The sequence below is a fragment of the Lasioglossum baleicum genome, chromosome 4, assembly GCF_051020765.1.
Source record: "Lasioglossum baleicum chromosome 4, iyLasBale1, whole genome shotgun sequence".
Lineage (NCBI taxonomy): Eukaryota > Metazoa > Arthropoda > Insecta > Hymenoptera > Halictidae > Lasioglossum > Lasioglossum baleicum.
The window spans coordinates 13657073-13673520 of record NC_134932.1 but is presented as its reverse complement, the minus strand read 5'-3'; the positions used below and the strand labels follow the sequence as shown (position 1 = coordinate 13673520).

General features: G+C 36.0%; 3 protein-coding genes across 8 annotated transcripts; 2 read left to right on the top strand and 1 right to left on the bottom strand.

Annotated features, from left to right (window-relative positions):
• The first annotated feature begins 73 nt into the window (after positions 1-73).
• Positions 74-813, top strand: LOC143208362 (transmembrane protein 203). The gene has a single exon (XM_076422775.1). The coding sequence runs from the start codon at positions 74-76 to the stop codon at positions 491-493; it is 420 nt and encodes a 139-aa protein (XP_076278890.1). The 3' UTR covers positions 494-813.
• A 680-nt stretch (positions 814-1493) lies between these two features.
• Positions 1494-6958, top strand: LOC143208349 (uncharacterized). 6 transcript variants are annotated; one of them, XR_013008891.1, is made up of 11 exons: positions 1494-1775; positions 2247-2463; positions 2570-2780; positions 2846-3116; positions 3194-3346; positions 3444-4022; positions 4107-4519; positions 6002-6212; positions 6292-6440; positions 6534-6598; positions 6740-6958. XR_013008891.1 is itself a non-coding variant. In XM_076422733.1 (10 exons), the coding sequence occupies exons 1-9, from the start codon at positions 1748-1750 to the stop codon at positions 6432-6434; spliced, it is 2226 nt and encodes a 741-aa protein (XP_076278848.1). In that variant the 5' UTR covers positions 1494-1747; the 3' UTR covers positions 6435-6440; positions 6534-6958. The 6 variants fall into 6 exon arrangements, 4 of the variants coding, with proteins under 4 accessions (XP_076278848.1, XP_076278850.1, XP_076278849.1 ...); XM_076422733.1 differs by having other exon boundaries at positions 6534-6958; XR_013008890.1 differs by having other exon boundaries at positions 1495-1775; positions 6292-6598.
• A 3635-nt stretch (positions 6959-10593) lies between these two features.
• Positions 10594-16389, bottom strand: Stc (nuclear transcription factor, X-box binding stc). Its single transcript, XM_076422722.1, has 9 exons — positions 14313-16389; positions 14049-14222; positions 13572-13961; positions 13191-13472; positions 12812-13102; positions 12099-12562; positions 11480-12010; positions 11296-11402; positions 10594-11219 (listed from the first exon to the last, which is right to left on the bottom strand). The coding sequence occupies exons 1-9, from the start codon at positions 15787-15789 to the stop codon at positions 11099-11101; spliced, it is 3837 nt and encodes a 1278-aa protein (XP_076278837.1). The 5' UTR covers positions 15790-16389; the 3' UTR covers positions 10594-11098.
• Positions 16390-16448: the final 59 nt, after the last annotated feature.

Sequence of the window (16448 nt, the reverse complement as noted above, 5' to 3'; positions counted from 1 at the left end):
ATAAATGATGGATCGCGATACGATAAAGAGGAAAGTACAGTAATTGTGTTGGATTCGTTTCAAATTGAAGGGAATGAAAATGATGTTTTCTTTGGATGAACTAGTAGATTGGTTGGACCTAACAGTTTTTGAAATATGGATAAATTTAGTTTCACTGACCATGTTTACAATGTTACTAGCTCTAAAGCTAGATGACAATTATTTCTTTGGTAATGCAGGGTGGTGGATAGTATTTTCACCTCTCTTTATCGCGGATGGTTTGAACACTTACTTTTGCGCAATTATTTTTATGAGAATGCATATGGAAGGAGCGTTCAGAGGTGCTAATTTCCGAGCACTACGGAGCCTTACCACACTACTGTTATTGTTTGTTTTCAAATATCTTTTATGCAAAAAGTTGACAGGCCAGAGCACTTTGGAATACTCGGAAATGATGAGTCCTATATTCGTCCTCTGGCAATTACTTGCAGTTAGAGCATGTCTACGTAATTGATTCTTACAAATTATGTAATATTTACATGAAAAGATTCAATATAAATAACTGTTCCATGAAATTTATAATATTCGTTTCTTAAAACAGATTTTTATTTTTCTTCTTTGCGTTTATCATACGCTTTTCTCATTACATCCTTATTACGGTAAATGTAATAAATTGATGATTATGCATAACTGGTTATTATGCATAATCACCGGATATTAATCACATTTACCGTAACATATATGTACACAATAATAAAACGTTTAAGATTAAGTTTCAAGAACTAACTTTCAAATGTAAATATCACATTGTAATAAAGGATGTTTTATATCAGAGTCAATGTTTTATCAATGTTACCTTCAATAAGTCATAACGTTATGTTATTCCACATGTAACAGTATTTTTAACTCGAAGACACCCATAATTTAACTTGGAAATTTCTTGAATGATAATGATCAATACCACCTGGGTAGTCATCTGGACTTCCGGATCAATACTTTAAAACTTCAATAAATTAGACGTTTCAAATGCCATGCTATTTCAATAGACATAGCGGAAGAGTAAGCATATATTGCATATATTTATACATGTACTCTTTGCTGTTATAAATTGGTGAGCTTTGTGTTATGTCAAAGAGAGACCCTTGTGCCTATGTAAATGTATTGCAAAGGTAGATAATAATTTCGGAAGGGAAAAGTAAAATTGTTAACATAAAAAATACTATATGATAAAACTGGAACAAAGTAAAAGGGGACATGTATACATATATATATATATATATATATATATATATAACTGTGCATAATATGTAACAAGGTAATAATAAACAATATGAAACGAGATTAATTTGATATATTTAGTAGTGCTCTATTTAAATTCTAAAGATAAACAATCGACGAGCGTCAAGCTTAGTACAGTCTGAATTCTCTCCCTCCAATCCTGTTTGTGTAAAATCAATATTTCTAACAGGAGGGTGAGAGAAGAAAGGGACGGGACTGGACGGGACTGTGAGTGTCCGCGACCCGAAGGCGGTGGTAGAGGCGGCGGTGGAGGTGGAGGTGGTGGTGGATGTGGCGTCGGAGACGGAGGAAGGAGGCAAGTCCGGCTACACGGATGCTACACTATAGACTATAGACTATAGGTAAAGCCTGTTGCTGCTACCACATTTCAAAACTCGTCTTCGCAATTACTTGATCGGCTGCAGTTGAAACAAATTGTATTGGAATAAGCATTAAATAGTGATGTGCTGTGGACATCAATCCAGAGATTATGGATAGGCTCACTAATTGGACTCATGGTCAGTTTTTCCTTACATTGTAAATTTATTCTTTGCATGATTAGAACTGTGTGTGTGTGTGTATTATATTTATTAAATGTTTTTATGTTGTGTAATAATTAATGAATTGACGTTAATTATTCTTAAGCGATAGAAAATAATTTATCATTGTATAATTCTTGTATTATTAATTACTATCATTTTGAATGCATTTTCCAACATGTTCATATCCGTGAAATAAATACTGACTTGAATAAATTCGTTGCTTAGCTCAAATACATGTGTACATGCTATACATATATACATACATACGTATATACATACTGTATACTGTATACATACTGTACATATGTATAGGTATAGATATACATATGTATGCATAAGTAGTTTGAAGTATTTGAAAGATAGAAATCATAAAAATGTAGCCTATGAAATGTATTGTATAGTAATCATAAATATAGAAATCTTATGATTTCTGCTTTATCAATATAGGTATGAATGAAACAACGTCGACGCCGATAACTGGACAAAATTGTGTCTCAAATTTGTCGTCGTCTTCAATTTTAGAACACAAGTTTCTACTCGTCTCTCCATCATTGATTTCCATAAAACAAGAACTGAAATGGATTTTCTTTTTACACGCATATGGTTTTGCGTGCCTCTTTTTTGTACTGGCATTTTATACATTTTTATCCATGCTACATTTGAGGTACTAAAGAACGAATCTCTTGCAAAAAATATAATATAATATAGTATAGTATAACATTATATACATATATGTAAATGCGGTAATACAAATTCTGTTTGTTTTTCAGGTCTCTAATATCGAGCAGACCTTATATGTCAACGATTAATATGTTTTTATGTATACTCGGGACTACGAGAGCAATTTGTCTCTTTACAGATCCGTATAATCTTAAGGATATCGTGACGAAAACCATCACATTGATAGGATGGGATGTCGGATTCCCTTATATAACGTATGCCTTTAGTCTTGTACAACTGGCTTTCCTGCAACTAACTCAGGTAATATGAACGCAACTGGTACACGAATGTTATCGAAAACAGACTCAACGTACAACTCGATAAAGTTTCAGCTTAAGTTTGGACCGCAAAATATACAAAAGGAATCATGCGTGAGTTTCACTATGGCAGGACACTTGTTTTTGCTTATCGCCAGCCATATTGCTTTCGCTTCGCCAAATGTTTGCGTCGTAAATTACATGGTTCAGTCTGTGTTCCTTGTCTGGAGTATTCTTTTGTATCTATCGTTCCTACGTGCAGGATATAAGATAATATGCTTGTTAAAAACTGTACCGAGTAGTATGTTGATGAGAGACAATTCCAATAGCCATCAGAAAGGTAAGTTCTCACGAGTCGTTGACATATCAAAAGATAGTAAAGATTTAGAAATTACGACATGCTGAATATTCTCCAAGGTATCATGCAGCTGGCGATGTTAGCACCGTACGGCAACTTAGCATCATCCGTTGCTGCCGCTCTAGTACCTACTTTGCTCAATGCTAAACCTAAGACCATGGAAGAAACAGATCCTTCCACTTTTCTGATCGAATCTGAGAAAAATTGTAAAGGTAATTGTAAAAGTGTTATTCGCGTAACTCCAAACTCTGAACTCGACACCAAAATGAATCGAGACACATAAATGTTCGCGTATTTTCCATGTTGCAGATCGACTTGCAAACCTACCTAGAAACGAAGAGAGACTACAAAAAGAATGTGAAAAATTTTGCAAAAGTCCGTCGCGACAAGCTGAAAAATCTGTATCGTCGACGGTACCAGAAGTGTATGTTCGACCTCCAACACCTACGCCGTCGGCAGCTAATTTGCCTATAATAACAGTATCGAGTCCGAGCCGTAGAAGCTCTGTAGGCAGCAGACGGAGCAGCGATGCTTCCAGATCCTCACGCAGAAATTCAGAGTGCAGCGTTCGATTTATAAACGGCGAGGACGGTTCTACTACGTCAGAATGTCGACGAAACTCGGATTTTAGCCCAAGGCATTCGCCCGATATCGATCGAAGGCGATCCCCGGACAGAATGTCCAGGAGACATTCGGAAAATGTTACTCCTGTAGGAAGCGTGAAAGATTTAAGGCGGTGTTCTGATTTTACACACGAAAAAACCAGAGGTTCCCAATTTGCGGCGAAACTAAAACGTAACAGCGATTTCGGAAATAGAACACCCAGAAGAATGTTACCTCCGAATGAAAATTACAAATTATCCAGAGTCGTGGATCTAAGTCCTGCAGGTACTTAACGCGTCGATTATAATTATATCATCGAAATAGTAAGTAATGTATACTGAATAACTGCCCTCGACGTATACGCTTCAGGCTCAAGACGCAACTCGGATATCAGCGGAATCGTTTCAAAAGGCGAGTTACGTAGAAATTCAGATATTTCCTTTCGACGTAATTCCGAGATGATACAAATCAAGCCATTAAACTTGGACCGTCGAAGCAGCGATATAAGTATTAGAACTTTAAGTAGAAGCCCTACACACGGTCGTAATATAGTTCCTGAGAAGATTGAGATACAAGAGAAATCCGAATCGGACTCGGACCAGCCTCCTGATTGTAATGAGAAAGCAGCCTTGATGACAGAAAAGACCAAAGACAAAGAAGCTGATGGAAAAGGGCGCAAGAAGAGTTTATCTTGGAAAAACGAAAAGGAAAAAGAGGATACTGAAGACATAACCGTCGAGACTTTACTTCCTGAAAAAACTGCAACCGATACTAAAATTGCGGTACTTTTATCTTCGAGTTGTATGTGTAGGCCAGGGCTCGGAATTATTGACTCACGACGGCTGATTTTCGAAGGCTACGCCCCCTCGACCTCGACCCGGCCGCACGTCTCGCTTCCTATCTCCCGTGGCTATTCCATCTAAATGCCGGCGCACATTATATAGACGTGGCACGTCGCGCCGCCTGACCGTCGTCGCTGTTTTGACTTTCTTCTGTAATGTATATAGTTCATAGTTCTATGTTTTACACACGGTGTATTATAGAGGTGTTACGATTGATTGTGAGCACCCCTGTAAGATTAACGTTTTGTGATAGATAGAGCTTAGTTCTCTAGTCGCCGTTAGATGGCATATCAGGCAGAATCGCGATTGAGACTGTGTGCATGCCGAACCGCGCCTGCGCTGTTCAATCTCATTCACACACGCATGCAAGTTATGCTCACAGATGGTAGCTTCTGCCCAATATGCCATCTAGCGGCGACCAGAGAACTAGGCCCTATCTATCACACGTTTCTGAGGGAAGTCTGAACACCTCTATAATACAGCGTCGGATCGTCGGATATCGGGACTCAAAATTCCGAGCTCTGGTAATTGGTATTGGTATAGCAAAAGCCTACTACATAAATACAGTCCACCTGACCGTGTCGATGAGACAGAACATAATCGTTTGCGTGCCGCGAAACTACCGCCCCCCTGTCCATTCAAATCACAAATTTCAAGTTGCAAAATATGAAGGAAAATTTTATATCCATCGTTACACACATAAGGATACTAATCCTACATTATAAACTACTAATGTAAAGTATAGGTATACTTACAAAAGTTTTTCAGAATATTCTGTTCTTCCGTCGGATCCACAGGACACTAAACATGTACGCGAATATGTCAATATGAAGCCCAAAACACCACACAACGCACTTTCCGAAATCGTGACAGCGAACGAGATAAAGTTACTCCGACCACGATCAAAATAGTACTGCGATTGTCAACAATGTCAACTCGGTTTTTCTGGACGCTGTTGAACTGGAAGGACTTTAGGTTGAGAGGAGTATGCCCACTCGTTGCTTCAGCGGGTCTGTCGCACGTGTTGTCCATCTGTCGGGGTTAAAGTTAGCGGAGCGCATTAGTTGTAAAATAATAGGCCAGTCGGATATAAAAAGTCCTTTTCAGGTGTATAGAAGATTTTCTTTCACTTTATTTTACAACTTATTTTCAAATGTACGATTTGAATGGGCAGGGAAACGAAATGACCTGGTACGGGCCTAGCGACAAATGTCCCTTTAAATTTCGTTTTCTCCACGGCAAAAGTAATAGTAAAAGTAGGCTTTTGTCTATATGTATAACTTCACACAATCATATTTTGCAAAAACTTCAACAGGTTATACCTTAATAAGTGCTATTTGTGTACGACATATGGTTCCTTTCAAACTTTTCCTCTTTTCGATGAGTAGAAGGTGTTGATGTAAAAACAAACTTTTTTTTCAGAGTAACGACCTTACGCTTCATTCAATATTGAATCACATTGCGTATGTAAACAGATCCAAGTCTGATATGACACCACTGCATATGCTGGAAGCGAATACTGCTGCACCTAGGAGACGACAAATTCGAAAAGTATTGAATGTTATATATGCAACTGCGATTTTAGGAATCATTTTGTGCATTGCAGATATTGCACGCATTTTTGGTCCATATGGTAATGTCATATTTCTATATGTAATATATTTCTTGGTCGAGATACTGCAGATGAACATTCTTGATTTACATTGTTTTAGGACTTTTAGCCGAAAGAGTGGAGTATGGTACACAACCTACCATAACTCAGTATCCAAGACCTTGGCCATGGATTGCGTATCAAACTTTATGCAGAGGTATAGAATTAACAATGGGTTGGGCAATGGCAAGTATCGCTAAATAATCATCGGTAAGTCAGAGACATCGGTATCCAAGCGGGCAGTTACTCTAATTATAACATATGTATATATGAATCAAGGTGTAATAATCCTTCAATTTAAAGCAATACATTAAGCAGTAAGCAGTGGAACAATGGAATGATATGTCGAACCGTGAAGATTTTTAAGAGTACATATATATTTTATTTGCATTCCTACTTCGAAACATACAACAATACGTATACATATATACAATATATGTATGTATGTATATGTATATAATAATCGTGATATTCTTTAACGTTTATTGACATTTTTGTACGTCTTACAGTTCAATGACTGAATGCTACTTATTGTTAGAATCTTTCAAAGAAAACGATAGATACATGAAGGAAGGCATAGTATGATTTATTAATTCATAATTCCTCTAATCGATGGAAAATTCAAAACTTTTTGTCTCTCAAGAGCGGGCATGTCAACGAAGGGAGGCCGGCGGGCTCTGTTTGTCTGGTTTGTACTACTGTGTACTGTGGGGTACAACTACAACCACGGTGTATTATAGAGGTGTTACGACTAAGCATCTCTGTAAAGCGGACCCTACACGGTCAATCAGGAATGACAGTCTGATTGAACAGTCAGACTGTCAATCCTTACTTCAATCACGAAGGAATATTTCCAAATATCTGGAAATCCGTCAGTCCATTTCATCAGTCCGTCAGTATTAATCTTTCACGATCAATCCGAATGTCAATCTTCGACGTGACTGTCATTCCGATTGACCGTGTAGGGTCCGCTTAAGGTTGATGTTTTGTGATAGATAGAGGTTAGTTCGTCGCTAGATGGCATATCGGGCAGACTCAAGCTTTCATGTACGTTTGTGAATGAGATTGTGTGTAGCAGCGTGTCTATGTAGCCCATGGACACAAGAGGTATGTATGTACCATGTACCGTACATGCCTTAGCTACATGGGCAACTGCTACACACAATCTCATTCACACACGTACATGAAAGGTATTTAGAGTCTGCCCGATAGCCAATTAGCCAATAGCCCGATATGCCATCTAGCGACGAACTAACCTCTATCTATCACACTTTTCTGAGGGAAGTCTGAACAGTCTGAACACCTCTATAATACACTGTGGCTACAACTAAAACTCGATACGATTGCTAACTCCTCCGTGCAAGAAACAAGCACAGGGGGTTGTTCAGCTGTAAGCAGAAGAATAGCTGTAATTATACATATATGTATATGTATGTATGTATATGTACATACTGCAGGTCTTTGCGACAGTCACGAATAACCCGCTGCACCACTTGCTAAACGTATCTGCTCAAGAGTTGCAATATTTTATTTTATTAATTACTATCTCGGTCCAACATCGTAACAGAGTTACATTATCCTAATTATATTGATACATTGACAGAAAATGTTATTCAACTGAATATAGCAATAGATGAACATGTAAATTCCATAAAAAAAGAACATGTTCTAGCTCTAATAGCTTATACACATATATAAAAAGATATATATACAATACATATATATCATGTTTTTAAAGAAGCTTTACACAAAAGATATTCTTCTAAAGAATATATTTTGATTGACAAATATTTCTATTCTTCGAATTAGATTAGTTTGAAAAAGTATGATTTTAATAATATTTTAGGTTTCTCACTTCGTTGGTAAATTCTTACAAAACAGTGTATCGAAACCTAAAACAAAAACTCTTCTCATATAGAAATAGAAATAGTATTAGTGAATCTTGCAAAAATAAGGGAAAAGAGAAACTATACTCTGTTTCTTACTGAAAAAAACCTGAAACGTATATGCATATACAAATACATATGTAGGTAGTACTAGGTAGGTAAATCACTCGTAAGTAAGGAATTTTTACTCTACATCTATACTGCACCAACTGATAATTAGTAGTAATAATACCAGTTCAACATTGAAGTGCCCTACTATTAAATGTTTAACAAAAATTCTTTATAACCGAGATATATGTACAATATATATATATATATATATATATACACATATGTATGTATACATATACAGGGTGAACATTACAAAGCGTTACAGACGGATATCTCCAAAAATATTGATTATACGCAAAAATGTTTCAGATGAAAGTTGTTCGGTACCGAGGGGGACATCATGTGGTGGGACTTTTATTATTCACGGTGGACATACCAAGGTGAGATGAAGGTCAACTTTCTTTTTTTAAATGGAATGTTCTTTTTTCTATACCATAGATCGATAGAGTATAAAATTCTGAGTATAAAAGTGTTGACCTTCATATGTTCTAAACCTAATAGTTAACGAGATATTATCCAAGGAAGGAAGAAAATTGTTTCGATAATATCTCGATTTAGGACATATGGACGTCAATACATTTCTACTCAGAATTCGATAGTCAATCGATTCATGATACAGAAAGTAGGTCTTTCCATTTTAAAAACTCAAGGTGACCTTCTCCTCACTTTGCAGTGTCCATCGGGAAAAATAAAAATCCCACCACATGATAACCCCCTCGTTACTGAACAACTATCATCTGAAACATTTTTGTGTATAATCAATATTTTTGGAGATATTCGCGTCTGTAACGCTTTATAATGTTCACCCTGTATATGTATATATATATATGTATATCCTATTTACAAATGCAAGTTTTAACAGTGTTGTGATTCTATATGTGATACACAATTTATTTGTATATAGAGTAGAACAGGGCTCGCGAGTCAATAATTCCGAGCTCTGGAGTAGAAGATGATCCTTTCGTGTTTATACAAGTGTGGAATAAGAATGCGTTATTTCATGAAATAAGAGACTGGTGACAAATATTTATTCTCGCAGGGATATGATAGTTTTGGCAGGTTTTGGTTAAATTTGTTTTCGAGTAAGTTCTGTCGGTCAACCTGTTTAATGTAATTATTAATATTTCTGTTGGAGGGTGTTTCCATTGTGTTAAACTTTTAGATAGCGAATAAGAAGAACACATAGCGACGCGAGGTGTAAGGGTCGTAGGATAGTAAAGAACAAAGAACGATACAGATACTATTTAGATAGAGTCATTGTCTGCGAGAAGCATTGCGCCAACATGCGTACAGTCGCAATATTTTCCCAAAGTTATATTATAAGTATTATATAGAATAAGTGATAATATAATAAATATTTAGGTTAAGGAAACTAATGCATTTATTTAGTTACAACTCGATTAAAACTCATTTTGATTTATATAAAATTCTAATACTGTTAATAATGTCGCTTCATTTCAAACAACTTTTACTATGGAATCTAAAAATAAAGAAGCATAGAAGAAAGTTACATCTGTACTTATACGAGCATGAAGGTTCTCGTTGATTATTTATTTGACACTACAATAATTCTTAATATGTCGTCGATGTTCAATGTGCCAAATAAATACATGTGTTACCTACATTAAATGTTTATGAAAATCGACTCACGCGATGTAGTCTTATATTCATATATAAATGGCTATTTATAAACAAACTCATTGTACATACAATAATAACAAATGGATCATCATTTGAATTAAACTGATACATGCTGTTCAAAATGGTGCATAATAAATCACTATTTTTATTGATGAAAATTACACGTATTATTACGATACCTGTGCTATACTTGCAAAGTTCAGTGCAAAATATCACATAAAGATTGTAAACAATTTACTAAAAGCTGAGGTAATACAATATATTACATATAATTGCAATATGACCGTATATATATATATATATATGATGTTTGATCATTCAAAACAGCATCACCCTAGTCATAAATAATGATAATTTGATCAGAATCGTTTAGATTTTGTTTCCGTTGGTGTAACATTTATTTCAGAGGTATATATTTTTGGTACTGATAACTAATATACATATATATACATATATATATGTATTAGCTAATGTTCGTAGAACCATAGTATTATATCGCATAGATATAAGTATATTAATTGTTTCTTCGTTTCATGACATTTCCATTCCACAAATTACCACAAATGAAGCTAATGTCAAAAGAAATAATATGTAAACAATAAAAGATTATGAATCAATAAATACCTCTCCAGTCGTGAATGCGATTGCCATAATACTTTTTATTTTCATGTAGATGCGATAAAGGACGATCTAGTATCATTAAATGCAAGTAAAAAAAATTATACACGTTAATAATCTTATTCTTGTTATTATCTAATTTTACAATTTCAATACATTGGTATTTCAAATATAATTTTAACAACTTACATGTATGTTATAATATTAAACGAGTGTTGATGCTTTACAAATAAGAATATACTGAGAACCGTTTATGGTCTGTTTTTCGAAAGAAGATAGCTTAGGTATTTAGTAATAACTGCTGACTGCATCGTTCCTACGTTACCAATCTGAAGTGATAGAAAGGAGATGAACAGCTATTATAACTTTAGGTATCGTCTTTCGGAAAGCAGATAATAATTAATTATACCTAGTAACACCAATTTTCCCATATTATGTTATTAACTATATCATTCGTGTTACGTGTGCGTGTGCGTGTGTGAGAGAGAGCGCGCGCGCGCGTGTATGAATGAATGAATGAATGAATGAGAGAGAGAGAGAGAGTGTGAGAGAGAGAGGGAGGGAGAAAGAGTGTATGTGCGTGCGTGTATGTATGTATGTACAATAATAATCTTAACCTTTGTAATCAAAGTAGTCTATTTCTGGTTCTAGTTCTGGTTCTGGTTCCGGCATTTTTGTATTAGACTGTATTTCTACTTTTTGGTTCTTTTTTGTAGGCAGTGACAATATCGTCCTAACAGAGGAATAGGATGTTGATAAAATAGGATGTTGATAAAATATTAACGAATTTACGTCTCTGAAATACTTACTTTACAGATCCGTTAGCTTTTGAAGTATTCAACATTGGACCAGGAACTTTTCTCTGACCATTTTTTCGTTGCACAATTTCTAATAAACTATAGCTTGGCAACCAACACTGCAATGAAATTACTTAAATAATCAATGTAATAATACCATTATAATATAGTTAAAAAGAAAAAGTGGCGAAATTACCTTATCTTTTACAGCAGTGGCAACAACATTTCTTTTAGGCTCCTGATCGTATGCTTGACTTTCGCACCCAAAATGCTCGCAGGACTCGTGAATGAAATGACGTCTATCTTTATTCATGCTATCGAACGAATAACTGCGCGATTTTTGCTTCGAGGTCTTTGCCAATTGAACTAATTCTGTCAATTTTTCGTGGACCATTTGACAAAAGAGTGGATCTTTTTTAGCCCACTGCTTCATGAAATCGCTATATCTGGGCATTAATTTTCCACTCAGATCCGGGTTTACAATTTGCAAACCTAGTGCTAATCTTCGATTTCGTTCTATCAGCTTGCATTCGTCATTACATTCAAGCGTTTTCAACTGATTCTGTTTTTTTGCTCCTTGACCGAACACCTCTTCCAAATCAACGGAGTGACCTAGTTGCATATCAGCCATTTTACTAGCTAATATGCTGCTCGCTATTCTTTGATACTCTTTCGAATTCTCGGCACAAGCACGAGATGTAGTTCTATGTCCGCACTGGCATGTTACCTGTACAGGACAATGTTCGTTGAAAGTGTTTGAAAGAGTAATTACATCTATTGTGTATATGCATAAATACATGTGTATAGCGGATTACCTTCACCATTTCTTTGCACGGCGTATCTAGGCATTTACCGTCGTGACATGGAGCGGCGCAAATGTGTCCACACATTTCTCTTGGAATAGTACACGGTTGGGAACATTGTTGTCCAGGTTTTTCGCACTGACCAGGATGACAAATTGCGAGACATTTGTGTCGACCGCAAGAAATAGGCTTGTTACACGGTAAACCGCACGAAATTCCATTAAAGTGACACGGTACAGCTTTACGAAGCTCGTGTTTACCGTGACACCACCTCTGCGTAAGGACGGTGCAGGGAGGACACGTAGGCTCGTTATGACAATTGTGAAACACTTCGTGCCCACAGGAATGCTGACGAGAACAAGACCTATCGCAAACGGGTCTTCTAGTACCACAGGGCACTGGAGGATATATCACGGCAGCTCCACATTCGCAATATAATTCTTCAAAGCTGCTACGCCAACAAGGTTGACATCTTCCTATATTAACAACAGCATATTTACAATGCATACACTCCGCGACAAATCGACGATAGGACACCCTGGATTTCTAGTGTTTCTCGATACCAACGATGCGTCCTACAATTTACATACATCTGTTTACATGAAAAACCCAGAGTGTCCTATCGTCGCTTTATCGCGGAGTGTATTTATTGCATACGATCAAATATGTATATGTATAAGTATACGTATAATATTTCGTTTTGCTCGTACGATGCGTTACAATACCTTTATGACAAGTTTGTTCGCATTTGTGTCTGCCACAGCTCAAAGTTTTAGAACACATCAAAGGACAAACGTGTTCTACTTCTATGCAACACAGCTGGTTACATTTATGTTTGCCACAGGATCGTTTTTTTGTGCATCTTTTTTCACATCGAGCATCGTCAGCTTTTGATATTAAATCCATACAAGCTATTTCTCTATCCATGTTTCCGCAACGACACTTAACGTCTGTAGTTAAATCGCAAATAGGACAATCCCCTTCGTGACACGTTGCTTTGCATATGTGAGGATTATCTGTGACAAAACGTGATTATGATTACGATTATTCTTTTAAAATATATGTATAACACATATGTATTGTTCTGATTTTGAAAGTACTTACTCGGTTGACCACATTTTAGACTTTTCGAACATACTTTGTCACAAACCGGAATTGGGTCTAAACAAGTTAGACGTTTCTCCGTTAATGGTGTTTGGCCACAGCAACAAGTCGTCACTTTTTCTGGGGTCAAACTACATGGATCGCAAACACCTGGATGGCATAGCTTCGTGCACGTATGATTACCACAATCTAATAATTTACCGCAGACGCTTTTGCAAGAGTACGTAAGCGAAATATTACTTTGACAAGTTATTTTTCTCTTGTCTTTACCGCAATAACATTCTGAAACGAAAATTATGTCAATCCTATATATTTCATGGTAATATGTATACTAGAGTCTCAAAATTACGAAATTGTTGCTATTATACTTCAATTTTGTACCTTGTTCAACTGTTTTCTCGCAACTTGGACATTCTCCGTGATGACACTTTTTCTCGCATTTATGCATGCCACAATTTAAATCCTTATCGCACGTATCGTCGCACAACAATAGCTTGTGCGCGCTACATTGTACCGTTTGTGATGTTTTACCGCAGCCACAATACCTCGTAACCATTGCTACGCATTGCGGACAAGATCCAGGATGACATAGAAGAGTACACTTGTGAGGACAAGTATTTTTCGACAATGTTCTACCACAAACTTCTCCGCAAGAATGCGCAACATCTCTACGATTCCATTCTGGAGCTCTCGTCTTACCGCAGAAGCAGAAATACTCGTCGGGAATCATTATACTTACATTCTGACATGCTGGACATCTCCAACCGTTATCTGAAGAGGAATCGAATCACTTGTAGTTCTAACCAATTGAATGCGATATTAATGGATAGTATAATATAGGTGTGCACGTTTGCTTACCCGCTTGCGAAGATTTTGCCCATTTTTTCACACATTTCAGATGTAAAACATGATAGCAATTAGAACACGACCAAATATAATCATTCTGTCTAATCCACTCGCAACACACTAAACATTCCAATTGTCCTCTGTTTAATTGATCGGCAAGTCTTTCCCTTTGACTCGCGTCATCGTCTAAATTGGAAAACGATGAAATATATATTTCAGAAAAACAATGCATCGTAGTCATCATAAAGTTTCGTTCGAGTTCCAATGTATACGTACCAAGCGGAGATCTTCTATTTTGTATTCGTTTTTGAACAGTGCCCTTTTCACTGATTTCTCCCTTATTTCTCCAATTTTCATTTTCCTTTTCTTTATTATCGAATATACTATTCTTGCTTCTATCCCTCTCTTTGTACCCTTCAGTTTTGTCTCCTTTTCTGTATTCTTTGAATCCATTGCGTCCTTGATAATTGTATCCTCTTTCTTTGGTTTCCTTTACCGTGGCTTTATTAGTTTCTTCGCTAATATCTTGCTTAGTTTCGTTAGAATCTTTTCGATTGCATGTTTGTTCATTTCTATCCGATTGCTTATCTTCCATGGTACAACCTTGCCAAGTTCCATTCTGCCCTTGATAATTATGTTTTCTTTCTTTGTAATTGTATTCTTCTCTATTATGTCTAGCATTATATGGATATTTCCTTGTGTTTTTATTGTATGTATTCGATTGTTTCGACCCTGAACTAGAATATGTAAATTCTTTGTCTTGATTATTAGACTGCTTTATGCCGTCAGACTCTATGCTGTTATTGTCTTTGGTAATAGTGCTTCTTCTATCCTTGTTTTCGATCGACAACTTTTTATTCCTATGTAGATTCGTATCCGTACTAGAATATGGTTCTTCCTTGTTTAAGCTCGATACATCTTGTATATCTGTTTGCAATCTATCCGAATAATGTTTATTAGTATAATATTTATTACCTTGAATACCTTGAAACTTATAAGAACTTCTGCCTCTCTGATGATACGAGTTGGTATATCTGTTTTTTTTATAAAATTGGTCTTGTTGTCCTTCTTTGACCTTATAATTTCTTTTGTTCTCGTATTGTTTTTGTTCGTACTTATTTACATTGTCAATGGAATATCTATCAACAGTTGTTTCTTCTTCTGTAAGTTTTATATCTCTGGCATAACAGCCAACACTGTCGATGGAACAAGGAAGTTCCATATTTTGCGATTCCTGTCTTTTATTAGCAGACTTGGAATTCAGATTTGGTACAAATTCTCGAGCTGTAGCATGTAAGTTTGACTCTTTTTTCACAATGGTTGCAACTTGTTTTGTTCCTTTTGCGTAACTATGCTTAATCTTAGTCTCGTTTGCATCGTAATCGTTGCTCCAATAATCGACAGTAGGTACAAAGCAATTTTCTGGTTTTACATTTTTTGGCAAGTGTTGCATATTAGTCAATGTTTGCGAATTATCTGAGGCGTTTCTTAAATGTTCCTGATAACTACGACCACTTGTCACAATGTTGGGCATTACATTCGTATTCGAATGATATAAAGTACTTGGACAATTTTGATGGAACACAGAATCATTTTGCATATAAAATTCTCGACTTTTTCGTGTATAATCGTTACTTACATCGTTAGGAAAATATGTCCAGCTTCCGGTTGTAGAAGCAGCAACATTTTGATCAGAGTACAAATAAAAATGTTGATCGTCCGGCTCAGAATACGAACCATCCCATGTAGCCATAACTTTTTCGATTTCACACGTGTCTCTGAGAATAACTTACCGTATGCGAAAAGAGATAACGGATCAAATACAGTTTTGCTTGATACTTTCGTACTGTTTGTTATACCGATCAGCATGGAGCAATTAAACCAAAAATATGGTTAACTTTCTTCTTGTCGAATGACTAGACGTTTTTCGGAATTGTACTTGTTAAATTAAAAGGTGCAGAACACTTGTCGATTTCACAGAAGGTATAGTAAGACGATTAACAAGAATGATAATGGTGATGGTATTGCACAATAAGCGAGAAATACGGAGACTTTTCAATCGACGTGTAGTGCACAATTGAAAAAGCGTCTGCGTTAACACTGGTTAACAACAACGATGTCATCGAGATATATCGACTTTGACTGATCTTGTCGATTCTCGAATTTCAACTTCAACAGGTTGTAGAATCGTTGTTGTAATTTATTGGTAAATGGTTTACGATTATACGAGCTTTCATTTCATTTTATTTTATTTCGTTTTGTGATAGTGTTACCAAAAGTGCAATTAGTAGAATTGTAAAATAGTAAAATTAAGAAGACTGTTTGAGTTTCAGTTGTCAATTTTGAAAGAGGTTTCATAAAGATAAGATATATTTTAAATTGTGAGATTGTGAAATTGTGATTGATAAATTG